This window comes from Strix uralensis, chromosome 3 (assembly GCF_047716275.1).
Source record: "Strix uralensis isolate ZFMK-TIS-50842 chromosome 3, bStrUra1, whole genome shotgun sequence".
NCBI lineage: Eukaryota > Metazoa > Chordata > Aves > Strigiformes > Strigidae > Strix > Strix uralensis.
The window spans coordinates 82,333,751-82,361,725 of NC_133974.1; the positions used below are offsets into that span (position 1 = coordinate 82,333,751).

At 43.0% G+C, this 27,975-nt stretch overlaps 1 protein-coding gene across 2 annotated transcripts; it reads right to left on the reverse strand.

Moving 5' to 3' along the window:
- CAPN9 (calpain 9) lies at window positions 1-27,767 on the reverse strand. Of its 2 annotated transcripts, XM_074864814.1 has the most exons (21): window positions 27,698-27,767; window positions 27,376-27,601; window positions 22,643-22,712; window positions 22,062-22,180; window positions 21,328-21,461; window positions 20,549-20,717; window positions 18,915-18,998; window positions 18,576-18,661; window positions 16,718-16,795; window positions 12,197-12,357; window positions 11,354-11,511; window positions 10,487-10,695; window positions 9,820-9,856; window positions 8,243-8,323; window positions 7,675-7,732; window positions 7,053-7,117; window positions 4,614-4,682; window positions 3,156-3,234; window positions 2,362-2,478; window positions 1,275-1,333; window positions 1-441 (listed from the first exon to the last, which is right to left on the reverse strand). In XM_074864814.1, the coding sequence occupies exons 2-21, from the start codon at window positions 27,586-27,588 to the stop codon at window positions 415-417; spliced, it is 2,073 nt and encodes a 690-aa protein (XP_074720915.1). In that variant the 5' UTR covers window positions 27,589-27,601; window positions 27,698-27,767; the 3' UTR covers window positions 1-414. The 2 variants fall into 2 exon arrangements, 1 of the variants encoding a protein (XP_074720915.1); XR_012628437.1 differs by lacking the exons at window positions 1-441; window positions 1,275-1,333 and having other exon boundaries at window positions 4,610-4,682.
- Between the last annotated feature and the right edge of the window lie 208 nt (window positions 27,768-27,975).

Here is a 27,975-nt window from a genome sequence, read left to right on the forward strand (position 1 = left end):
GTTTTATGCAACCTTATATTTTCAAAAGCACCTTACAGTAATCTGTAGCCAAGCATCAATAAAGACTTTTAATAACTAGTCTGTGCTGTGCTGAAACTAAATACAATCCTATTTCATAAACACCTGTGGTCACTCAGGAACATCAGTTTCAGTCTGCTTGAGAGGCATGTGTGTCCCACCCAAATGCCTCTCAGTAACAAATCTAGTATTGGGCTTTACCAAAAATAAAACCAAAATGTGATGTGACTGTTGAACTCATCAACAGGGCTGGAGACCAGAAAGGGTGGGCAGCATGCATGTTCCTCTGCAGGGAATCTCCTGGTAAAGTTTGCATGCGAAGGCGACCTCAGCTATTGAGGCAGAAGTCTTGGCAGCAATGTTGCAAGAAACTCCCGGCATCCAAGTCAGATTTCTTCAGATGTTCATTGCCAGGTTGATAAACTAATATTGGAAGAAAGATCAACTTTACAGTAAATTATTTCAGGCACTTCTCCCTCCCCCTCCCTTTCCCCAAATGAAAGAGAGGTGTTCAAAAGCAGTGCCTTTCTCTGAATTGACCCCACACAAGGAAGAGGACCTTTGCTTACTAGGCTTTAATGTCCTGTCACTAAGGAGAGATCTCAGCCAGCATTTACTTCTGTGTTTGAAGGGAAGGAGGCAGAGCTCTCCAAGCACTAGATGCCAATAACAGCAGTGATTTTATTTCCATCCTAGCAGTCCACATGGGCTCCCACATTTGTTGTTCCAGGCAATTCATTGTGCCTTTTCCCAGGAAGCTTTGGGTTAGTGTAAAATGAGAGACAACCCACATATGCAACAGGGGCACAAAGAGAACACAAGGAAATAAGAAGCCTGTGCTGAGCAGTGTGAGAAGGGGGTGATGGACATGCACAGGAGAGGCTGATCTGAATTCCTGGTGGATTCAGGGAGAGCTATAGACACCCCCCCCTCCCCGTCCCCATCTGCTGCTTCCCCTTTCCCCCATCGAGAGCTGGCACCCGAGGAAGGAAAAAGCAGAGAATCTAGAAAGGGGGATGGGAAGCTGTCAATATGCCACAGGGCAAGGAAAGAAGGAAGTAGCATGGAGGAGATATAATCAGTGCATGTGCTGTAAAATCCTAGCCCTGCTGAAACCTATGGCAGATACCCCCTGCACGCTCACGGACATAGATGTCACCTGAAGTGTCATGCAGAAATACTACAGTTCTTACAGGAAGTCAAGGCTCTAGAGAAGCCCCATCATTTTGTCAGTGTTTATAAAGCTGTGCTCATACCTCGCCTATATTCAGGTTAATGAACTCCTTGTTTTTCACACTCAGTGCTTGGAATACTCCTGAAATGAAAAACAGGACACCAGTGCTATAAATACACCTCATTCATATTCATACATGAGTTCCCCATCCCACAACGACGGGTGGCCGTGCCAAGGAAAGGGAGGGTCTGGCGCAAAGGCAGTTCGCTTAGGAATGCTTGGTGGTGGTAGCTGCTCTGACAAAATGAAGTCCTTGCAAGAGGAAATGTCTTGTTGACTTAAGGCCTTTCTGCAAGTCTCATTTCAGGACAGGACTGGAAGAGAGTGTCCTGGATGTACTGAAGAGTCAGATTTGGATGATACCCCAAAATGAAGCCAAGAAATTTGCATTTCTTTATATATCTTATTTAACTTTTCTCTCTCAATAATTTAATACTTCTATTGTGTCAGATCGAACCAGAAAGTAAAGAGAAGAACAAAACAAAACAAATTTCAAGAAAGTTGATTTTGCTTCTCATGGAATGAGTTGCATTTGATTTGAATTTGGAGTCACACTAATGCACTTCATCATTTATCCACCATTTTACTTATCTCTATTGCTGCTACTCTGGAATGAGAGTGACCCTGTACACAAATAAACTGAGAACTAGAGTGCCTTGATGTATGGGAAACTATACCTTCAGCCGAAAGTGGACAAGTTATGTAAAAGGTACAGGAGATACCTGACCGAGCACATGCCAATTATCCCTTTGCATGAGGCACAAGCAATATTTGAACCTTGAACTTCTGTGATCCCAAATTAAGCTCATGGGTGAGCCACAAGAAAGGCTATAATGTGGACTTTGCCAGCATTCTTCACATGCCTTCTACGTTGCTGCAGAGTTTATGAAGCAGGCTCTATTCACATGGGGAGATTTTTCCATTAGCAGCAGAACATTTTTCACTTTGCAGGAGAAAAGCCATCCTAAAAGCAAATGCTAAACACAGCTCCTTTCTGTTAGCCATGTACACACTTGATCTCAGATATTGTGCAATATGCTCAACGACAGCCAAAAGTGGAACTTTTTTTTTCCAAAGGGGAAGAAATTCCAGAGGAAGAAGATACTCACGACTGGCGTTCTCTAAGCGAATTAAGCAGTTCAGAAAATCATCAAATTCAATCTGGAACTGTTCGTCAGAGTATCGGAGGACAATCAGTTGCAGCAGGTAGTTGTTGAGTTGGTATCCTTCCCAAAGACAAACACACAAAGGAAAAGTGAGCAACCATGTAGGCTAGGCAGGAATCTACAGATCTCTACTAACTCATCTTGAAAACTGGTTAATGGGAGGATACTCTGTGGCACACATCCATCCAGAAAGTGATCTGAGCACAAAGGTCTTTAAGCTTGCAATGAATAACAAACTTTGAAAAAGAAATTTTGCAGTCATGGCAGTTTCTTATCCATGCACTTTTTGAGGTATGAGAGACCATTCTGTCTCCTTGAAATTTGGAGGGATTTCTGCAAAACTAGGTTCTTTAATAAAAATAATTTGTGATGAAATACAAATGCACTGACTGCCCTTCGTAACAAACAGCTTACTCACTGTTCCTCCAACCCTTGAGTGGAGATGGACTCTGAAGTGGTTTGTTTCAGGGTCTAACCCGGCACATGTGCAGCCTTGTTGAGTTTAACAGAGCTCAATAAAAATTTAAAGACTGCTCTGACTGATTGCCCTGCAGGGTTGGGGATACCTGTGGCAAAATCAGCCCGCTCAATGTCCTCTCTAGGTGCCCAGGTCCCTCTGGGGTTTAGAACTCCTCTCTGTTCAGGGGCACCCAGTCTGTATAATTGGTTGAAGACCTCTTCACCCACAGCCAATCTGCCTTACAGGTTTCCCAGATAAAATGCAGTGCTTGTCTTACCTGCAGCTTTAAGAGCACTGCGAAGCTCATAGGAGGACATGGAGCCTGATTTATCAAAGTCAAATTGAAGAAAGATATTCTGTTGTGAAAGAAGCACATGGAAAATTCAGTATTTATCTATGAAAGGAAGCACAGATATGGCACAGAAAGGCAAAGTGTTTATCTCTAACTGTGTAGCATAAGCATTTAAGAAAGCTGACAAGACTTTGGTCTAGATCCAGTCTTATTTTGTAACTGAGGAGCAAATCTAGGTTCCAGTTCTCTTTGTCGTATGAATAGGTTGCTGTGAAACTTAAACAAGTAGTGCTAAACCCAAGCATTCAAATATAACGAGTTTCTCGTCATAAAAAAAATCCATGATTTTTTAAAAACTTATTCTACCTGTGAAGGACATATTGTTCTTTGTCTTTTAACTCTTAACTGGTGCATTCTTTTAATCTCTTTTTATGTATGTTTTTCTTTATAATTCTGAAGGCTAGAGACAAATTGTTTAACATGCAGTTAAGATTACTCATTTGCTTCTAGGTAGAAGAGATCTAAACAGCCACATTCATGGCACAACCAAGAGAACTGGTACAAACAGTTTGAATTTTGACCTAAATATTAAATAATTATTAAGCTGGAGTTAAATTCCATCCTTTTAATGAGACGACTCTCCCTTGGAATATGAGTTATTTAAAGCTGTCATCAGATTCAGCTTAAAATTTTCCAGCAAATATACGTGCAAATCTTCCTACAGGATACAGGGATTTCTCAAGTCCCCTTGTTAAAAAACAATGTGTCCTTTGTTAAAGGAGATGTGGCATTAGTACCCAGAAAAAGTGTTTGCCATTTGTGATGGGCTAGACAAGAGCAGAGAACTGCATATTTTGAATGCTTGGGTGAAGGATGAATTCAGAAGAAACTAATAATGACCATGAGGAAACAGTTATGATGTCTTTATTTGAATATTCAGTCTGTGGCCTGAGTCTGCAAGCCTTCTTATTCTTACTGCCATATACAGCGGTGGGGAAATGTGTTTAAAATTAGAATCAACATTTTCCCAGACTTCAGTACAGTTGACTCCTGAGAGATCAATAATGGAAATGCAGTGACTTAGGAAATGATTGTTTCCTACTAGTCATGAATCATCACTTTCTTCTTCTGTACAACAGCAGTAATGGAAACTCCTTAAGTTTCATTTTGATTGGCTTGCTTATGAGTGCCCATTGCACAGTTGATTTGCTTACAAAAATCTCTGTTATTTCCAGAAAACCATTATGGTTTAGCATCATGGAAAGCTAAGAATGTCTTTGACTATCCAAAACAAGCCCCCATGCTTTTAAAACATTTGTTTTGAGTTAAAATTTGTGGCTTGTAAACACTCCTGTCTCCATTTTTGTCTGTGCATACATAATAAACTATGCAGGAAATAGCTAATGAAATGAAGAAACAAATACAGTGAATAATATCACCTACTATCCATTTCTTCATTTTCTCCCAGAACACTTTGAACTCACTAAATTCCAGTTTCCCATTGCCACTGGTCTGGTAATCTGAATTAAGGAAAGGTTTTGTTATACAAAAGTCCAAATTCTTTCTCAATTTATCAGCACTGTTCCTTTAAGCAGAAAATATTAAGTTGCCTGGAAAGCCTGTGGTGCCGCTGAAACCAATATTGGGATTTCTCATGAGGTGCAGCTTGAGCAGTCACAGTCATGGCTGTGGCTGTGATACTTGGGGAACATTATGTGATATAAAAACACAGCTGAGCAATGCGGGCTTCACAGGAGAAAGAAAGACAGATTGTTCTAAGTCAAGAACAGCTTTGGATGTAAATGGGATATAAATAATTCAGAGAATTAAATTAACTGATTAAAACAAATTGCTACTGTACTCGAAGGAGTTAGTCAACCAATGTGCTATTCAGTATTTTTATCTAAAAAACATGCTCTATTCCAATGCCTCAACCAAAAATTAATGGCATTTGTGGGGTGAGGCTGGCAAAATCCAGTCCTTATGGTTTGAAAAAAATGTCTGTATAGCAGTTCTGAGAGGCAGTGATTAGATCTGCCTGGCCTTTCCTCTGCCTGAAGTGCGAGGGTCTTAATACTTATTTTACTGAGTTACTGATGTCAGCTAAGCAGAGATCACTTGAAGGATGGGGCACTTGCTCTGAAATGCTAAATAAGGAATGGGCCTATTCCCCTTCCCCTGTCCATCTTACTTGACAGGACAAAGCCCTTGCTCAGATGGACATTAGCTTAGCGAGCATTCACAAAGGTCAAAACATGTCAAATGGGATCTACACAATGCCTGCTGTTATTTAAGCACCTACACTGGTGACATTACTGAGGGCACCCACAGATCCCAAGGACGTTATCACTCCTGCAAAGAGTCTGTCTTTTTACTCAGTCAGGTTGTTCTTCTGGGGGTCATGTAGAACTTTGCCCCCACTCCATGCACCACATGGTGACTGTAGCCAGGGAATTTGGTGGCATATGACACAGAGGGGACTCTACCAGCATTGACTTGGGTTTGCATTTGTGTCATTTTGCTCCTCCATTGTGCTCCAAATACCATGTCCAGAGTGGATGGTTGTATCTGTGTTCCTTGTGCTTCCAAAGCAGAGGAAGAGATGTCTCCTCATTTATTCAAAACTATGCAGAGATTTGCTTGGAAGCATTGCAAATCATGGAAACTATTTAGTTATATCCTAAATAGTAAACCTAGGACTGCTGCCATGCTCCTGGGTCAAGTGCAGATCCTGGCTCTGTCCCAATACCATGTAAGGATGAGATGTGAACATGGACTGGCTCCCTCCTGAAGCTTGGTTTCTGAGGGAGGAAATTTAGGACTGGTCCCGTTTTTCATCGCATATGCATGGTAACTGATGTGCACTGAATTTTAACATTATGGACATAGCTTAACAGGATAAATTTTTGTCAGTTTTAGATTTGTTAGAAATATGTGAGAGGATGTTACCTCTGTCATAGACTGAGCAAAAGATAAGAACTTCTCAGCTGAACAAGCAAGACATAAATGAAATGTTAGATACTTGCCTTGTTAGCACTGTTTTGTCTCACGTGTAGCAAAATTGCCTATTGGGAACTCATACTGCAAAAATCATCTCTACCTGAGGAGAAGCCTGGCTAAGCAAACTCAACAGGCACCAGAACATTGCAAAGGACGAATCTGGTGGGGGAGTACCAGGGCTGTGATTCATCTCACCTAATGTCTGAGCAGTCATTTAGCATCCCGCGTGGTTAGGCAAATCCAGAACAAGCATAATTACACCATCCTTTTCACTATCTACAAAGGAAGTCTAGAAAGCTAGCTTAGATGTAGACACCTACACCACAAATGCCTAAATTTGGACAGACAACTCTCGCCCACATGTCTGCTTCCTGGAGTCCCAGGATCTGGCTGAAAAACCAGCTTTTCCAGGTTTTAGTCTGGTTGTCAAAAAAACCATGGCTTTGATATCAGTAATTTTCAACTCTGCTGATCCTTAATTTCTGACCCATAACTTGCATGCACAACTCTGTCCAGTGATTTTAACCCTCCAGACAACAGACAACAGACTCTTCTTGAGTTATCTCTTCTAGGCTTTTTTCAAATAAACCACAGCTTGAAAAATGCACTGTTCTATACAGAAGAAATTTGAGATTTACTTTTAAAAGTGCTCAGCATTAAAGCATCTGCCTCTAAGTCTGCAGTAGAAAATGGTCTGTCTTGAAGCTTCTAACCCTAAATTTCTGAAATAAAAATCAGGATACAACTTTCACAAATTTTTTCTTTGGGTAGTGTTCTGCCATGACATTACCACATCCATCTCTGATATCCATGACAGGTAATGCTATGGACAGTTACATTCAGTTTTCATTTAGCCTCACAAGCATTTATTCAAAAGGATACATCCATAAGAGAAATGATATTTCGGCATGAAATGAGACTTAAGTTCTTGAATTTGATGTTCTTTGCTGAAAAAAGACAACAATAAGAAAGAAGTCATTGGGCAAATCTGCCTTTTATAAACTGAAAGTAGAAAATAGGATTTCATAAGCAGAGATAGCTGGCTCTTAGTCCTCATTGTGGGAGGACCTGTGCACTGGAAGATGAAGACAAACCTCACTACAGAGAAGTCACAGTCCAGACAGAAGAGGTATTTTCTGAAGAGATGACAGGAAATATGGTCCTTGTTTCATAAATCAGGAGATGAGGTTCAGAGAGTGACAGATTTCCCATTGTACAAAGGGCCTGTAGCAGGGTGCTGAACTACATCCAGGTCTTACAAGTCCCAGGCCAATGCCTGTCTCTCCACAGCAGAGCAGTAGTGCAGTGGAGAGCTGGCTTCACTGAGCTGACATGGATCATGCTGAAGACAGGGCAAGCTTGTGGTTAGATCATGGACCAGATGTTTTCCTGGCTCTGCTGTGGCTGGCTGGATTCGTAACACAGCCTTTATTTTTCTATGTGTAAGTTAATTTAAGAGCTTCTGTAAAGTTCTTCACAGCCCCTAGAGGTTATCAGCACTTACTTTTTTTTAATACATCATTCAGAACATATTGAAGTTCTTCTGCAGCTATCTCCATGTCCTAAAGTAAAAAAAAAAAAAAAAAAAAAGTGCAGCATTTGTTACTTGAATGTTTCTGTAATCAGACATATCAAAAACCTCAGAAAACACAAACATCACCCATCTGTACTTTATTGAACTCAGGAAAAGAGAACCATACAAACCCCAGAAAAGGCTAAAAAGTAAAGGGCTGGCAAAATGCAGGAGTGCTGCTGTGCATAAGGCTGTCTGAAGGAGATCTCAAGTGTGAACGGTTGTTTAAAAGAAAAATCAAGTGCAGCTGGACACTGAACCAGGTAGGCTCCCTCAGAGCTTGAGTTCTAGCTTTGGTCTTCCTGCTTGCTCTCCAGGGACTGCACCCTTCTTCATCTAGACATAAGGCATGGTGACATCTGGTGCCCAAACAACACACTACAACTAAGCATTCTCCTCCCAAAATACGTCATTTTCGTTTCACCTGGCCCTGGGTGGGAGCAGAAGTGTCTCCCCTCTTTCTACATCTTGCTATGACCCACAAGGGTTTTGCACTCACCTTTCCTGCAATCTGCTCAAACAGTGCCCGGAACTGCTTTTCTTCTTCAGTTTCTTGTGAGCTTGGGGTTGGGTTTAGAGGCTGCAACATCAACCACTCAAGTCATTATAAGAACTGTAAAACACGACATTTCTCCTGCACATAGTCCCTTTGTGCATTGGGGGACCATAGTACATCTGAAAATAAGGGTACACATGCTCCTGAACGTTGCTAGACCTGAGGCCTCCCAACCATCCAGCTGAGGGGAGTCTCACCCCCTCATTTCCTTTACCTGGGTGATTGCATAGTGTGCCATTGCCTTGGCTGTGTCAAAACTAAGAGCACTCATCCTGGAAAACACCTTTCCTCTCATCCCACCCCTGCACCACCCGGCTTCCCCAGTCCTTGAACAACCACAGCTCTATTGAGCTCTTTCCAGCGGCATCACCCAGGGACCTGTTGCCCTTCTTGAGAGCACCAGACAGATGTAGGCTGCACTTCGGCACATTACCCAGCGCCTTCCTGAGCCTGGAAACACTTTCAGCTGGCTGTCAGCTGAGTGCCTCAGTGCAGTCGCAGGGGTGTAGAATCCAGGTTTCAGTCTACACTGATGAGCAGAGAGATATAATAGTGTAGAGCCACTGCTATAGTTGGGGTGATCATGTGAAGAGAGAAGAGTTCTTGGGCCAAAAAAACAGGGAAAAAGACGGCAACAGCACAGGAGGCAAAGAATCAGACTTTTTCTCTACCCACATAAGATACAACATGGGTGCTATTTAATACTGTCATCAGAGTGGCCCTGGTGACACTGTTTGGCCACTTACACTTTTTTTGACCATATGTATGTTCCTCACTTCCTTCTGTTCAAGTTTGGATGCAGTCCCTTAATGATACTGGGACAGGTGAACAGATTTACTTTACTACTGAACATGGCTTTGAGATCCCAGAAATGGAGACGCACGTGTTAGCTGCTCCCTGCAAGAGAGTTTTACTGAAGAGGGACACATGAGATCTTGGCTTAGCTTGTTTCCATGGAAAGGCACACCACAATTAACAGTTTATTTGCACGGATACACTTAAACAGGAGCTGACTCAGACTCAGCTGCAATTAGTGCTCAGCAGGCAGACCAGGCCATTCAGAAACAAAAAGGATTGAATCATTTCAGTAGGCACATGCATGCATCAAGCATTCCCTCCCAAGCCCTGCAGATACTGATAAGTAAAATATATTTGTATGCAAAAATGAACATAGGTCTCTGGACATTCTCTTGCCTCTTATTTTTTCATAATAAATAAAATTTTTAAAGATGTGAATGGCCATGTGCCTCCCCAGTGCTAACAGGTATGGCTGATACCTGCCTTTGGTGCTGACTGAGGCCAACTGCCTCGAAGCGAATGTAGAAGCATAATGATTATGATTTTGATTGTTACACTCTTTTACCATATTCAGCAGAACTGACTGTTTCAGTCACATACACAAAGCTGGCAATTGTGTAACATTCCTGTGAAATGAACGTGTTTTAGCCAAAGACAGTAAAAGCAGTGTGTGCCGGCTTCTGCTAAGCTATTCTCTTGCTATTTGAATTCTGTAGACTTACCTCAGGGAGATCAATGGCAACGTTTTCATCTAGATCCCTGGAGGAAACAAAACCTTATTTGGTATCTGAAGATATTCAACAGCTGCTTTGGGGTGGAAGCTCGCTTATTACATTTTCCAGAGGTGAATGATAAAACTGCATTTTTTACTGAACAGATTAAGTTTAGATAAAATTAATCAGACAATCAGATTTTTGCACTGTTTAAATTTTGGTATAAGCCCTTGAAAGAGACTTTAAGCAGGACTCAGGGAGGGCACAGCTGTGCATGCTGTCTGCTAAAACATTCATCTCATTCTTTATTCATTGTGCACACACTTTTTTCTCAATACCCTTTTTTAATATAAAATTGTCATTTGGACAAACTCTGGGAGGAAACAGGAAACAAACACTGCTGCATGCACAGATTCCTGAACAGTATCAGGCAGCTAGCAACTCTTCCTTGTCAGGACTCCAACAGATTCACCATGGCAAGCCCTATTTCCCCATCTCCTAAACTCCTCTCCAAAAAAATAGCAAAGATGGGCAAATGTGAAAAAAAAAACATCAGGAGCTTTCCATGCCAGGGCTCTGCTGTAGGCCTGGGTGCCTGGCAGCCAGACTCTCCCCAGCAGCCACCAGCCCCCACACAGGCAAGCACCGGAGGGCCTGGGGCTCACTGCTGACTTACTCAGTGATGGCCTTCTTCTCAGAGAAAATCCTCAGGCAGAAATCTGCCTCCTGGTGCGGCTCAAACGTGGTTGGAACAAGAATGTAGTCACCCGGCGGCAGCTTGAATCTGTTAGATACTTCCCTTAAATTAATGTAGGTTTTGCTCCTGGCCTTGGAGGGGTGGTACCTGAAGAAGTCTTTGCCCAAGTGTCCATCTCTGGCAGGGCTCTAGAGGTGAAACAAAGGCAGCGCTGCACTGGCTGGGGTGTGCTGGGGGGCCATCCTTGCCCCTTTCCCAATCATAGAGCTGAATTCTGCCTGGCACAAGCCTCTCCCCTGGCTGTGATCCCGACTCTCATCCCTTCACCCATGTGCTCACAGGAACCTAACTCCCACCTTATGTCAAGGACCCATTACCGGTGGTCCTTTCCCACTCAGAAGGCAGTCTAAGAGGACTCTAGGACATTGTCTTTCTGCTTGACCATTCCCTGCCATAAAATATCACTATCCCAGGCGGGGTGTCACAGAGCAGTGACAACAGATTTGCCAGTCCCAGCCTCACTCAGGGACAGGCACCCATGTGTGTGATGTGCCCCAAGAGACTCATAAGAAGCAACATCCCCTCTCTGGGAGTCAGGCAGGAAATGACAGAATCATGGGGCCAAGGAGGCTATCCTGGGAACCTACGCCCCATAGAGACTCCTAAAACCTCCTCTGAGAGGACTCCATCCCAACCATGTCAAAATTCTCTGTGGGGCTTGATGTAACTGAGATTATTTTAAGAGCAAGGGCGTTAAAAATACATGATGACTGGCAGGGGTACAAACCCAGAGAAAGATGCTGATATTGATAGTGCGGCTACTGAACTGTAAAAGCAGTAGAGTACCTCATAAATAGCGTAGCCGATGGTTAGCATTTCAGCACCAAGCTTCTTGAGTTTACGGCGATCCTTTTGCATCAGTGCTGCTATGAATGTGCAGTCATCTTGTCCATCGTCTTTCTCTGTCAAATGCAGCTTGATTTGTGGATTTGTCCAGAAAGTCTCTGCCAATGTAAAGAACACCAGAGAGTTTCTTGCCTCAAATAAGAATACTACCACTACGACTTCTTAAAAAAAAAAAGGAGACAAAAAGGACAATTAAGCTGAGGTTTTGCTCAAATTTAGTTTTTCCATTAGCTGTCACGTTTATTTCCACTAAGCTCTGCAGAAAATAAGCCAAATCCCAAAGTCCTTCATGGAACTAGGTGTAGAAAAGATTTTAGGCCTGATATTTTATTATGGTTAAATAAAGTTGTCAGATGGGATTTTGTTAAAAATACATAGCTACAATGATCCCATAGTGCTGGTGCCAGTCTGGAGTAACATAGTTCAGATCCATGATGCTACTTCAGAGCCACATAAACATGCTGGCTGAGCTGGATTTTTGTCTCATTTTACACTTACTGCTGCAGTTTAAGTGACTTATTTGGAGCTAGTCCTGCTCATGCAGATGTAAATGAGAGACAAATCAGATCCAATGGACTTGAGAGCAAAGAAAGCAGCTCTTTTACTGCAAAGTCTCAAGTGGCACCATATGAACATTTGTCCCTTTGGCTAGTTCCTGCTAGCTGAGACTCAGCTGGACTGGCCTGAACCCACAATTCTGGCTATGGGGTAACAGGAGAGGTGGTTGAGGGTGAGTAAAGACTTCAGTGCCTGCTTCTCATTTTCAACGCCGTATCTATTTACCTAGAAAATTTCTACATCCTCCTGCAGTGGATCCCCGGACCCAGCTCCCCTGATGGATGGTCACCTCCCACTTGTGGGCAGTGCTGTCTTCCAGGGCATCTGGAGTGAGGTTGCAGATCTCAACTTTATCAAAATGCACTTTGAAGTCTTCAAATTTCATCCTGAGTGAAAGACATGGGAAGGAACAGGCAGTCATTCACTTCAGTGAAGGATGCCCAGCAGAAGTACTTACTCCCCAGAGTCCCAGGGCCAGATCACCAGCTCGTCTGGATCTGAATAGTTTCAGTGACCATGGTGATATGCTGATGTACACCAGGGGAGAAGCTAGCTCTCACTCACTGTGGTGCAAAACACAAGCAACATTATTGTCTGGGTCTGATTCTTGCATCTCTTACAACTTTCATTTTATACTATAACTCTGTTGACTTTATTTATTTACAGTTGAGTACAAGACAAAAAGAAGTGACACTGACACAAAACCTACAGTGGAAAGAGTTATTTCACCGACACCATCCTGGCCTTAATGGCTGTATCTATATTGCTGAAGAGCCAACTAAAGGATGGCAGGCATCTGTGCAGGAGTTAAGTCTACCTACAAATCACCTGTGTTCAATGCTAGCTGCATGCCGGTACTACAAGGGACACGTGGTGATGGATTAAACAAGCCATGATATTGTTAGCCTGTCCACACTGCAGTTAAAGTCATATTTGGGCCTCTGCTAAGGTACCTAGGCTCAAATTGCTCACCCTCCCCTCCTTTATGGGTGCCTGGGACATTGTCCTAGCAAAAACACACAGCAAACATGAGAGACAAGTGTGTTTGGACTTGAGTAGTGGCTCCACCCTGCCCTTGAAGGTAGTAGACACTGCTGCCTGCTACTGTGTCATGTAGATTGCACTACATATATTTTATACCCAAGGTGGGCACATATATATGGCCATGGGAAGGAGGAAGCAAACGCCACAATATGGATGTTTCTGAGCTGCTAGGCTGGGCTGGTTGCAACTAGCCTTCTTAGCATGCAGATAAGCAGATAAGCAACGTGATTTTATCTAGCAAGTAAAAAGGCAAAAATATACCAACAGTCTTGCTGGCCAAGGAGCCTGGTGTTCAGGACTGAGCAAACATACAAGAGAAGGGACAGCCAGAGCCAGGCACCACTGGGCATGGTGTGCAGCCCTGCGTAAAAAAGGAACAGCACAGGGAAGCTGTCTAAGAGACAGCAGCTTGCTTGGTGGGCACTGCAAGGACAGGAGGCCTACATGCTCTATGACTGAAAGCAGCCTTGGTGGGCTGAACTTCCCTCTGTAAAAGGGGAGAGGTATTAGGCCTTTCTGAGGACAACTTAGTGTCCAGATGTGTCCTCCGCTCTGAATCACTATCTGTAAGATCCCTTCTCTCTCCATGACTTAGAGAAATAATGTACAGAAGTTGATCTCATCCCTAACACAAACTTCTATAACTATCCTTTTCCTCCAGTGGCTGATGCCTAACAACAAAATGAAGTAGCAGAAGAGCAAAAGCTCTCCAAGACTGCATGTTTATCTGTGGTAGTGGCAGATAGGACCCAGCTGGCCCTCAGTGTAGCTCACCAAACACAGCTAGCTCCATTTTTCTGCTGCACAAGAAATAGATGTCTGTGGCGGTATTAATTTACACTTGCCATGGGCCATTTTACAACTTCTTTTTAACATGGGAAGAAACAGCAGGGTTTGCTTCCCTGAGCTCTGTCCCCTTTCTTGTCAACTATTCCCATGTATTGCTATCCCTAGGCCCTGCTAATTCTCACTTTGATGCTCAGTACACTAGAGCAGGGGCAGCATAGCAAAATCTGTCACTAAGTGGCTTGGTTTCCGGGGAAGGGGAAGGGGAAGGGGAAGGGGAAGGGGAAGGGAGACTCTGACCCTCTGATTTTAGGAGGGAAGGATCTATGGTGAGTGAGAAGCTGATTTTTTAGCCAACAGCGGGATGCCTTCTTCATGTCTAGTAAAAGCATCTGGACAAGACCAATCTGAATTACTAATATGTACCCGAAATATCTCTGGGGTAGTTAATGAGGTCGGCAGACCCTCAGCATGTTACCATGAAGATTTTCTTCAGTCCTCACAAAGCCAAAGAACAAAACGGACAAAAGGTCTTATCAGATCACATTTCCCACCTTGGCTGCCTTATTCCACTTTGTCCTCTACAGCTGTGCTGCCTTTTTGCATTGACTGAAGACACTCTGATGATATGACACTTATCTTGCTTTACATGTTCCATAGTTTCTGATTTAATTTCCCTCACTGCACTACTCTCCCTCCTAGCCTTCCTGTTCCACCTAGGATGAAATCTAACACAATACATAAGAATAAAAAGGTATATTTCTTCTTCCTCTTCTCTTTCATTTAATAGAAATGAGCCTGTGTAGGAGAAATGACCTTTGCTTTGTGTGCAGTCAGCACATGGAATAAGCTGGGTTTAAAACCTGCTGCGCAGTTACAGAAGTTGTTCATGAGTACATAGTAGGTTTCCTGGGCTCCCTTTCAGCTTCCAGACACATTAAGAAATGATGTACAAAAAGCTTGTTGACTGTAAAACTTATTATTAAGTCTACTTCAGTAGAAACCAGTTGTGGTCAACGAGGAGAAGAGCCCCATTGCACCTTATGTTATTTGCTAAGCCCAAGGGTAACACATGTCTTTGAGAAGATGTTTTGAACTTTTGAGAACCTAATTATTTTGCTACTCACTATTTTTAGCAGTAGGTTTCAAAGCAACTCATAAAGATTACCTACCCCAGCTTTCCAGGGAGGCAAGCCAAATCACCACCAGGAGAGATGAACAGACCAGCTGAAGGTCCTCAGCTACAGAAGCAGGAGTATAGCTCATTTGCCATTTATTCAACTAAACTGCATCATCAAGAACCACAGTAGGAGAAAACTGAAAGCTGGAGAGAAGCAACTGTGTTCATCTCTTTCCTCATCTGATCATTTTAATGTCTTTAGGGGTACATCATGTTATTGCTTATGCAAAGTCGGTATGTGAAGCTTGATGGGGAAACTATCCAGGTGTGGCTTAGCAGCAGCAAACACTCCTTAGAGGAATACACAGAAGTCAAAAGACATTAAGAAAAATAAGTCTGATAGACTGGGTGGAGGGTTTAGCTTGTATCAAACTTGCCTGACTGGTTTTGGAAGTATTTCTTACCTTCTACATATGATTTTTGTCCACTTAAACCCTTCAGCATAAATTTCAGTCCCAATGGCTTTTGTTTCTACTCTGAATGGCTGAGATGCTGGAGGAGGAAGGCTAACATTTGTCTGGGTATGCTCAACCTCATTAATTTTTATTGGCCTTCGGAGGACTTACTTAACTATCAGCTTAGCTCTGTTGGACAGATGACTTTTCATGAACTTCATTGCTCATTTGATTCCTACTTGCACATTTGTACCTCCATTACACAGTCAGGCTTTAAGTCGTGCCCTGTATTGAGAGACTTCCTGGAGTTACTTGGGTTCCAGGTAAAGTCTTTGCCTCCTTTTCATTTACCCTATAAGCTCCAGCTGTAGCCACGTCAAAAGCAGACCAAAAAAAAAAAAACCAAACCACAAAAGCTTTTGGAAAAAATGGAAATGCCCTACAGCATTTGGAATGTCAATAGCAAAATAACTCAAAATATCCTATGTAAAAATACTTAAGTAATGGATAAGCCACTGGACCTACTTCCCTCCAGAGCTATCTAAATTAGGGATAAATCATTTAATGTGACTTAACGTGTTGCATTGATCATCTCAAATCACTTTTCAGGCCTAAAGTTGAACTTTGTTTAACTTGCAGGAAAAATCTGGAATTGCCCCATTGCATACGTCTCTAGATTTACCTCTGTGTAAAAAAGATGAGCATCTGGCCCTATAAAATGTGACCAGACACACTGTCAGTAGTGCACAGCATGGTTGATATAAGGGGGGATCATGTGTAAGTCAGCCATCTGCTCTGTCTGAGATCGTGAATTTGGCATGAAGAACACTTCACACTCCTAAAGCAATTTCCACCATGTATTTTTTCCATTTCATTTCAACTTTTCTTAAAATTTTCCATCATTTCACACATATCTTGATGTTCTTTTACGTTCTGTAACAAGTAGTATTGCTTCTCAGGACTCCCTCCCCTTCCAGTGTATGCCTAGCATCAACCCTGAAGACATTTCATAGGTGATACAGTGCAATACAATGCTCCCTTCTGTAGAGCCTGCCTTTGTTCATGGCAAGAATTTAAAGAGTGTTACATTCATGGGAGATGCACAGTATTTGAAATATGCTAATGCCATTAACTAAGATGACTTTAAAATACTTTTTGTTATTAAAATGGACAGGGGCACACATGAAACACACAAGAAAACCAAGTGACCATTCTACCTGCCCTCTCCTAGATAGAAATTGAGCATTTCCTCACACAGAGACTTCTTCCTTATTGCTCATTTTAGTCGCTTGTGCCTTCATTTCTGACTAGAGCTGCACACTTTAAAAACCTGTGGCTTACCAGAACTCTCCATCATCCAGTGCTGCCTGAGATAGGCGTCTCTGCTCTGATGGGCTGACTGAACGCCACTCCAGAGAGCTGCAAGAAAACAAAACCAAGCTTTACTATGGGTATGTGGCAATTAATTTTCCCTGGCTCAGAATTCTGGCTGGACACAGCAGCAGGCTATTCTTCTTCCAAATGTGTTTTATTTGAGTGGCTCACACAAACACAGATGCATTTACAAGGCTTCCTGTATCCTGCTGTCACTCATGGTCACAGAGACCCAACTAGTGTAGCTGGACGCAGGACCAGGCCAAAGATCCCAAAACTGCTCCAGGATGGTCCTGCGTGAGTTATCGCCTGCACTCAGAGTTGGGACTGCTGTCAGGTGTTGAAGTTGGGTATAATAGCTCTCTATTGGTAAACTTCAAGATTTTGGTAAGTCCTCCTTAAATCTGTTTTCCATCTGTAGCACCATCTCCTCTTTTATGTTTGTCAGTAATTTAGGGCCAGACATTTCTTCAAAATTGAGTCAATGGGAACTGAATAGCTCCTTCCCCTGTACAGAGAGTTTTGCTGGAGTAACTGGGGTTCCAGGTAAAGTCTTTGCCTCTTCATTCACCCCTAAAACTCCAGCTGTAGCAGATCAAAACCAAACAAACACCTGCTAAAGCTTTTTGGAAAAACTGGAAATGCCCTAGTACATTTCCAATCTGACATAATAAACAGGGAGTAGAAGGCACCTTGTGTTGAGGTTTTTAATTCCAGCAACCACTGCAAAATGTTAATACAGATTCCTGTATTGACCTGCAAGCCCCTCTGCATCTTGAGTTCCAGAAAACATTCCAAGTGCAGAATCAGAGCTCTGCTTTGCAGAGACAGCCTTTTCAATAAACAGCACAAATTGCCAGATGCCTGTCCTGATCTTAACCTCTCCATTTTTTTTGAGACTTAATCACTCATGCCAATTATCCACATTCTTCTTTTTCAACATAACAAAGGACCAGAGCTGTTGTGAAAATATACCATTTATTTCTGAGTCATGCTAAGGACAGGAACATTCAAAGTAGTCCTACAGATGACTATATGTCTCAGCAATTTTAAAGGGCCCAGCACATTATGGCTCCTCTCCTCTACATCTGTGTGAATAAAAAAAACTTAGTAGAAGAAAGTGAAACAAAAATGAAGCTATGCATATGTGCAAAAATATATTGAAAAGCATATGTTGGGGGGGAATGTAGTGTTGCTTCTTACAATTTTTTTTCTTTTGTATTATTTGCACTTTGTTTACCTTTGATAGTAAAAACAGATCGGTTTTCAGACCAATCTTCTTGTGGCTTTGGGTCCTTCTACAACTTTAGTGGGTACCACATGGTGAGGGTTTCGTTTAATGGTCATATATAACCTGTAAGGTTCTTGCCTATTCCTGATGTGTTTAGAAACCCAGAACAGTAAATGCAACTAAAGACTCATAAGCTACTTAGAAGGGGTAATACAGTATCAGTTTCCAGTTTATCTGCAGTATGACAAAGTATGGATGTTGTGTTACAAGTACTACAGCAACAGGCTTGCAAAAAAATACACAAAAAAATCACTCCAAATCTCTAATTTTTCCAATTGGGAGTGTCTTAAAATTAACTTATCCCATTTATATTAATGCATGATTTTTGCTAATGCTAGATTTTGGGGGCTAAAAAACCTTGACAGTGTCCCCATAATTGAGTAGCTTTGAAAATAGTGAGGGTGACATATTAGTATGGCAGTAATACCGTTATGCATGTGCCAACTCTTGATTTAATTTTCTGTGGAATAGCTGTGGAGCAGCTCCTGGAATGTGGCCTTTACAAGGCCAGTGTGTATGGGACAGCGCACATACTTGTCACTCCAAGGGCCATTCCACTCGACCTGTCCCCAGGGGTTCCTTATCCTTATGAGCTGCACTTGCCGGCCCCGATAGCTCACCTGAGGAAGAAAGAAACAGAGAAAATACCAAGTGTCAGTAGCTAGGGAGTAGGACTTCTCTAGCGTGCAGAGGCTGAGCAAGCTGGTGTAACAGCTGCGTAAAACGTGAAGACTGCTACAGGAGATGTGGGAGGGAAAGATGGATGGGAATTTGGATAAATCTCCCAGCATCACTCCCTCTGTCACCTGAGGTTGGGGGACACTCCCTTATCTTTTCCCCAGGTCTCTCCTTGCCCCGCGTTGCTGAACATACCTCATCAATGCCAGTCACAGAGTAAGCATGGCCCTTTATAAGGCCAAAGGGGGTTTTGGCTTCTGACTCGGCAGCACTGCTGATCTGAAATATGGAAAAAAATGTGAGACTCTCTCTTCAGAGTGAGATCACAAGTGGTGCCACCTGGTCCCCTCCAAGCATCAGATGGGAGGTCAGTGGCTAATCAGTACTAGGAACAGGGAACTTGTCTGTCTGCACGATGCAGACAGTCATGGTACAACAGTGCCCTTTGAGGAAAGGAAAGGGGTTTGGTTTTTTTAGTATTGTTCACTCAGAGGGAAAATAAAGTGGTTCCAGGCTGAAATACTTCTAAAATACTTTCTCTCTGTCCCTATGATTTTGTATCAACATCATCTACATTTCCAGGATCTCAATATTAACTCCCATTCACATGTAGTTTGTGTCAGATGAGGGATGGGAAAAGGTGTTCTCAGACTGAGATCAGGTGTTGATATGGTCTCATTTCTTGTGAAAAGACATTGACAGAGCAGTGATGGTGGTGGAGGGTCGCATCAACCAACTTGAGTATCACACTCTCTATAGGTCGATGAATATTTAATCAGCCTTTGCAAACAGCAAAGCTTCATAAGGAAAGTGAAACCCAAATCAGAAAACTCTGAACCCCAAAGTTGAGGGCACAGTCTTGATGGAAAGAGAGAGGTTGTGAAAGAGCGCTGCTTTCAGGCAGGCAGGCAACGGGTTTGAGACAACAAGTCTCCCTCAGTCCCACCAAATGTTCAATGATGAGGCTTTTGAGCAGAAGCCTCTCTCCTTCTCCCCCAGCATGTGCACTTCATTTGCTTTTGCTACAAGTGCCCTAAATGAAACATTTTGTGCTTGGTGGGATTTTTCATTTGCTCTGAAACCTTTTTCTCCAGCCGCTCATTCTGGTAGAGAAACCTGGCACACTTTTGTTCCTAAACTGCCTTTCCACTGAGTACAGTCAGCAAGGAACAGCAACGGTGCTTTCACTCTTGCTGTTGAGCAGCTCAGACATTTTTCACCAGAAAGCCAAGGACACGTGGATGGTTCTTTTTATCCTGGGTCAGACACACTGGCAGAGCAGTGTAAGTAACCTATGCAGGTGCTACCCGCCAGCAACCTTTTCTCTAGGAAAGCTGGAGGTTTTAGTATCTGGAGGGATAAACCTGACATACCCTAAGCCCCAGCCCCTGTTTACAAACAAACACAATGATCCTGAAAATTGTCCTAAGACCCCACAGGTGTTGTTACGGAATTCAGGGCTGACAAAACCTGATTTTATAGTCTCTGGAACCAGTAAGTCCTCAAAAAGCTATGGCCACTTTTAATGTTAAGTAACCAAATAAGTCAGGAAGTGAAGTTCAACTCAGTGAGTGCTCATACTCATGTCATTATTGCTTTAAACACAGTGGCCATCACCTGCTGAAAAGTGATTAATTGTTTTCTTTTCTTTTAAACAGCTGTACTAAGGACTACATTAATATTACATATCTATCAGTTCAAAGCTATTATTTGCAGAGTTAAGTGCATATCCATCTACTTGTCATGAATTTAACCAGTCTTTAAAAAGTATGGATTTTAAATGCAGAAACCACAAAACTAAACAAATTCAGACCCCATTTCTTACTTACATTGATAGAGCAGCACACCAATGAGCATCTTTTTAGAGCTTTCTCCAGGATTTCATAGAAATTGTCAGGAGCCTTTTTAACCTCATACATTTCTCCTACGCCCCCAGTGAAGTCCTCCATAGCTTCTATTGTACTCCCTCCTTTCAGAGCCTCGTAGCTGCCGTTCAGCCTGGAAAAACACATGCTGACTGTGAGACACACTTTCAGAGCTTTGAAGACACTTGTGTTTGAGAGCTTTCTCACATGGGTGTAAAACTGCAGCAACGGCACTGAAGTCAGAAGAAGTACCCAAGAATGTACACAGGATATATGGGAGGAGTACTGGGATCATTCTGCTTTCCTTGTTAATTGCATTTTTAATTCATTCATTTCTCCATATCCTTAAAGCCTGGGGCTTTTCTTTCTTTAGTGCCAGTTGTTAGGTTGTCAAGGACTGAATATCACTGCATGTCAGTGGTTGCTACCTGCCAAATAATTTAAAAATACAGAGTTAGCCAGAACCATCAATTGAGGTCTCAGCAGAGACACAAATGGCAGGATTCAGGCTTTGATCCAACTCTATTGCTATCAGCTAGTGCTGTATCTAATGATATGTTGGAAGGTGGACCAGCTCACAAGAGATAGACATAACGTCTTTAGATCAGGGCAGCAGCAAATGCAAACCCCCCCACCAAAAAGAACTGGATAGAAGCTGTTCATCTGAGTTATGAATAATGCACGTACAAATTGTGAATAATGTATGTACAGATAGCAAATTATGTTTTTGCAGTGTGACTTACTTGGCATAGGCTTTCTCTAGTAAGGCACTCCAAAATTCGTTGTGTTCAGCTGAGTGCAGGAAAACCAACCGGCCTTTGAAGGTGGGTAACTGGTCATCAATCACAACATCCAGCCACTCGTTGTGCTGCCAAAACTATTTAGAAAGCGTGGGGCATGAATTTGCTGACAGCATATAATTTCCTGAGCGTAGGACTCTGGTGTCCCAGTACTTTTAATTGTAAGTTAGTGACAATCATAGGCTTGATTAGAAGTCATATATAAATAATCCGTTCCCACTATACCATGTAGGCTGCTCTGAAGGAAGGGTACTCTATCTTAAGAAAAGACTAAGACTAGAAGTGTAGAGCTGTATTGTAGCTCTTTGTCTGGATAAAGTCACTCATGTAGATACACAAGTGGTCACCACACGATTCAAGACACATTTAAGACACACACATATTACAGTCCCCAGTCCAACTCCTTTAAGGCCTTGTAGTGGAGTTTGTAAATGTATATGTAAATATAAAATGATTTCTAGAGCCATATGTCTTCACAGAGCAGAAATGGTTATGCATGTGCCAGTAGGAGGCTGATGTAGTCCTCTAGGTTGTTTCTCAAAACATGAACAGTGTAAGCTCAGCAATCCCTGACTTTCGATGTCTCCTCTGCAATAACCAGCAACCCCACTGCAGAATAGACCATGACTTCTGTAATGACAGAAATGTACCTATGCTGTGCCAGATGTTCATCTTACCTGGAAGTGAAATATTCCAGCATAATCTGGCCCAAAATTTTGATCCAATGGCACCACTCTTGCTAGTGTTTTTTCATTCAGTGTGAGAGAAGCTATGGCTGCTAACAGCCAGCAGTCACCTGTAAATTGAGAAGGGAGAAAAACCCTCATTTTCTTTCCTTCAAGAGGAGAAGAAGGTGGTATAGAGGCCAGAGGAGATGTTAATGGCAGTTAGCTGCCACCCCTCTTGAAGTCCAAAAGGCAGCCTCTGTGTCCCCAGGAAGCATATCCCTGCCTGGCTAGGGCAGACTGTGCTGCAGTTTGGAGGTGCTGGTAAACAAAAGGCTCCCTTGGGCTCACAGTACCCTCATGTGGAAATCCTTCCCTGATCTTGACTCCCACTGCACCAGGATGGTCCCTGGCATGGATAGGAGGGTACTACCAAAGAGATGGCTGCAGGCAAGCTGAACATGGGCGGTACCACCAGCTTCACTGATCGCACCAGTTCGGGAAGGACAAACTCCCTTCATGTGCAAGGATATTCCTGCTGCTCCTTATGGGGTGTAGGCACGAACACATCCACCCAGGGGGAATTCACTCACCAAGATCCCCTTGGCAAATGTCAGTTCTCGTGGCTCCTCCAAGGATAAACTTGGGATCTTTGACAATGTCCTGTGAGAAAGACACAGAAATTACTTAGAACGTGCCAGGAAAATATGACGATCACTCTGAGCCCAGATGTGCAGCACAGTGTGTGCCACATGAGCTATATTATCCTGCATCAGAGTAGCCACCTCAAAAAACTAGGTGGGGAATCCTTGCTAATTAATTACAGTGTAGAGCAATTAAAGAATCAACTATCCTCATTTTTTTCTAATTAGTTGGCTGCTAATGAAAGGCTGGCATTCTTTATTCATCTGCAGGCAATTGTTAAGATATCATAGCACAATCTGGTCCAGAATCTCAGCATTAAGCTACAACCCTGGTTAATGGTGTTGGTTTGTTTGTTTGTTTTCCCTCAAAGGCTGGAAAAACTAAAATTGGCAATTTACCTTTAAATGCACTATTAAGCTTTTTATCTACCTTCACGGTACCTGGAACATACAGGATCTGACAACCATGAGACTGTTTCCACCTCAGATAAGCAAACAACAAAGGTAGGTTCCAGCCTTGTTTGTTTTACAGAGTTAATTTTTAGGAGGAGCTAACACTACCCACCCTTGTGTGCTCAGAGGTCAGAGAGACTGGTGCTCATGGTGGCATTAAAGCAATTCTCAGGCATTCATTTGACTGTTTTAGTTCAATTACTAGCCCCACAGCTGGATAGAAAAATACAGTGGTAAATCAATAAATATGGCAGGAATTCCCTGCTCTTCTCCCCTTTCCCATGAACTGTAAATTGAATTGATTGAACTGAATAGAAAAGAGAGGAGATCGGTATCTAATACATTACTAGAGGAACATGCCTGTGATTAATCAGTCTGCCTTGATACGTTATTGCAGACCCTATGGCATGAAGCAGGCCCTTCTGCCTGAGCGGCAGAAGCTTGCAAAAATAAAAAAATAAAATTAAAGAGGGGAGGAAATAGAAGAATATATTCAGTCATTTAACCCCTGCATTTGCCTAGAAGGAAACTGAACTGCTTTTGGTTCATATCACTGCACTTTGTGAGGCTGTCAGGGTGGGATATTGATAGTTTTGTTCAGTTTCCTGCACTTATTGCTGAAGCATCTGCTGCTGGCCACTGCTGAAGCCAGGACGCTCTCCCTAGTGAACCAGCAGCTCCCCTGTGAAGCTTTCCCTGCAGAGGCAATATTCAGGAGGAAACCGGTTTGCATATTTTTTGTTTGCCTGTGCTGGGGAGAAGGTGGTGGCCAGGTTGTGCCTCAGCCGCAGGTGCCCCGGGGAGAAGGCACCGCAGAACCTCGTGTCCCCAGTGCACAAAGCAAAAGGAAATCAAACAGCAGCTTCTCCTTAGCTGGCCCGCCTGCTTGTTAAATACACTCAGTCTTGTTGGGCCTGGATGTGAACAATAAACAACACAGCTCGTTGCCTTTGGACATAAATATAACAACGGCTGATAAAGTAGCTGATCTTTAATAACATGCCTCATTTTAGCATCATTGCTCTTGGGGAACGTAATTCTCATGGCAAGAACTGTATTTAGCTGCTACCAAGAAACTCCATGTGTTAGCAAGGGATAAGATAAAAAAACCTTTCCACTGACATGGGTCTGAACATTAGATTCATGGCTTATTGCTTATTGCACAGCTCTACAACTGTCATATGGAAAAATATTTTCAATCTCCTAAAGCAATCAAAAATAATAATAATAAAAATGAATAAAAAGGAATTGAAAGGATTTTGACTGGGCCTGTGCCACATTCTCTGCTACACAAAAGAAAACCACACTCTACAGTTTTTGAGTGGATGTTGCAAAAATAATATTAAGTTTAAAGGGATTTTCAGACTGGATGGTATAATAAAGTATGTCAGGCCTTTCAGCATGTTAAAGGACAAAACCCAGAGGTGGATCTTGCTTTTGCACAGAGCACACAGTAATTCAAGGATTCACCTGCACAAGGATATTGCCTAGAAGTAGGGACATGTGCCCTTCAGAGAGATGAAACAAAGTAACCCGTGACTCTCCTGATGCTACATCAAACCTGTGTTTATTTAGAGTCAAAGGAAAACAAATTGCATCCCCTGCACCTCTATCTCACATTGGTAGAAGGGATACAGAGACCTAAGAAAGGCTGAGGGTGAGGCTGTTTAAGTGGCCTTATTTCTGTGATTACATTTCTCTGCCTGGTTTCAGCATACAGCACCTGGCATGCCAGTTGCCAGTGGCTGTTCACATTAGGAGGATTTCCTTCTTACTTCCTCTTGTAAACCATAGACTCATTTAGCATTAGTAAAACACATTTTGTCTTTCCTTTTTTTTTTTTTTTTTTCATCCCTCAACTTGTATGTCGAACTTTCCCAGACCCTGAGCTGTTAAATATATCCTAGCACTTAAATTTAGCTATAAACAGGGAAGGGAAGGGAAGGGAAGGGAAGGGAAGGGAAGGGAAGGGAAGGGAAGGGAAGGGAAGGGAAAAGGGGAGATACAATGAGAAAAGGGTCTTCAGTTCTTCAGATTATTCTAAAATTTTGATGAGGTACAGTTTCAAAGGTTTAATTTGTAATGAAAAGGGATTGCTAAACAAAATTGTTAAATATTTTTCTGAATCTTAGAGCACTTCAGATTTATGTAGAAAGCAACATATTCAACTCATGCAGATCCATGTAGCTCACTGCTTGCAGTGGGAGATTAGGGCTAGCTGAGGGTCTTGTTCACGCTGCACACAAACGTGTATACATGCAGGTATATGCATGTCAGAATAATAAAGTCTTCTCCACTCTCATTACTAAATGTTAAATTGTAACAGAGTGTAGATCTGATGACTAACATTATTTGGCCCTGCAATTACCTGCATGTATTGTGCTACACTTCATCCAAGCTACTGTAAAATACTGGTAGGAGAGGCATTAAAAACCAGTCACTGTGAAAAGCAGTTTGAACACAGATACTGTACACAGAGGCCGTGCTCCTGTGCTCACCCTCTCCAGCACCACAGCTTTGCCAGCTAGACTGTGGCAACTTATCGGGCACATGCTCCAGGCCTATATCCCACTTGCAAAGTAAAAAGTGTTAACTTGAAATGATGTTACAGTGCCTCTATTTTGCTGCTGTTCCTGATGGATAATAGAGATGAAACTGATTTAGCTTAAATGCTGAGGAGCCAGAGAAGAGCATAACTAAATCCCTGTACTTACGCAACCTCTCAACTTCCCCTGAGCTTTATTTCTTGCTGTGCAGCTCACAAAAGTTCACCTTTTTGCATGGTGGGAATTGGAGTGTAAAAGCGGATCCTCTTTCAGGTAATTTACTCATCCTGGAAATGTTTCTAGTTCAGCATACAAAGATCCTGAAGAAGACTGTGACAACTACAACAGACCGACCACTCTCTGCTGTCCATGGGTACCACGCACAAGGACACAAAAGCTCTAAGCTGCTCCTGGTCACATTTTACAGCAAAGTTTAACTATTGTGAAGCCCCAAATGGAAAAAAAAGACAAACTAGCGCCTAAAGGCTGGCTAAAGGAAAACTGTTCTTTCTGATTCAGTGTTGCAGGCACTTGCATTTTTGATGCCCCACAGTACTCCATAGTCACCACACCAAAAGCATCTCAGCCTCACAGCCCCACCCTGTGCTGGGGGGCAGCCCCACAGCCCGCTTGGCTTTTGGGGCACAGGTAGGCAAGGCAAAGAGCAGTGCCTGGGGGGGCTGTGCTTACGATACGTAGCGATCTCCTATTTTTTCATGGCTGAAACTTGTCAAGGAGTAATAGCTTTAATTCTGCTCTGTAGTGGCACTGTTACCTCTCAGATACTGAGGCATTTGAATGCGTATCGTTGTGGATTAAGACAAAATTTAAACCCTTCTTTAAGCTTATTTTGTCACCAAATGAAAGTTTTCTAAGGGAGAAGCTTTCAGACTATGAAGAAAAAGAGAATAAATGCCAGTCATTAGCAAAGAAATTAAATGTAGCCACAAATTTTCTGTGGCTATTAGTTACAGAGTTAAATGGGGAGAAGGAACCTGGAGTGATGCTGGGTTTGTGATCTGAAAGCATGTCACTAGTGAAGCTTCAGGCTCTCTTTGTGTTATTAATGATTGTTATGCAAGATGCATTAAGAGATACTCATCAAGCCCTTGGCTACTGCTGAATGGCTCAGTAATCATGGCATGTATTCGTATATCTCTCAGTGTTTCATGATGGAAGTGAGCAAGTAAGTATAAGAGTCTCATACTCTAAAAGTTAAAAGGTTTAAATATTTTAAGTTTAACCTTAATTATGAATTTCCTACAATAACAACACTTGATTTTTACATAGTTAGAACATCATCATAACATATTTTACCCTTAATTCCTTGCATGTCCTCTTATTTTCATCTTAACATTGATTTTGTTTGGTAATAATGTAAGAGAGAAGGCTGATTACGAGTCGTTTATGCATGTACATAAATATACATGCATAAAGTGAGGCTATACAACGAGCTACATCTAAAAAATTGGGTGAAGCCTTCCAGCCCTCTCATCCCACAGATTGAGCTCTTTGTGGGTGACATCCTGACCCCACGCCACTGCCCCTGAGGTGGGAAGCGTTTCCACCTTGCACATCATCTCCACATCTCCCTGAATACACCATGCGTTTGGTGTGATCCCAAAGCGCAGCGGTGTCTGTCTTATGGCAGGATGAAAGGGGAGAACACAACAGCACACTCACCCCGGGCCTCTTCCAGATGAAGGGAATAGGTGGCTTTTCACTGAAGAAGAGAGAGGAGTTGCAGGCAGGGAAGTCGGGGTCCTCAAAGAGGACCCCCCTGCGCAGACACTCCTGCCTCAGCTCCTCGTAGGCCTTCCCCGAGCTGTGGGTGGCACGCGCAGCCCCGGGCAGCGCAGGCGGCCTCGGCTTTGAGTCCCGGTACAGGTAGGGCATGGCTCCCTCCCACCTGCCAGACAGAGATCCCGGGGAGCCAAAGCTTAGCAGGAGGTGAGGGCAGAAGCAGGGGGGGAACAGGAGGAAAAAGAAGAGGGAGCAAAAATACCTCTAGCACCTTGTGAAGGAAAAAGGGGAGGAAAGGAGTGTGCTGTGGGGGAGCCAGCAACGTCCTCCAGCCCTCCTCTGTCACACCTCCTTGAACCACAGTGCGAGACCAACCTCCTGGCTGCTCTGAACAGCGATGGAGAAAAACACCCTGAAAGCAAACAGGGAAGGAAAGCGGCTGGCCCTGGCCACGCCAGGAGCGGGAGCGGCCAGGTGGTGCCTTGTTCTCCCCCAGGGCAGAGCTGCTGTGCCCGTCTGCCCGTGGGGAAGGGTGTGTGT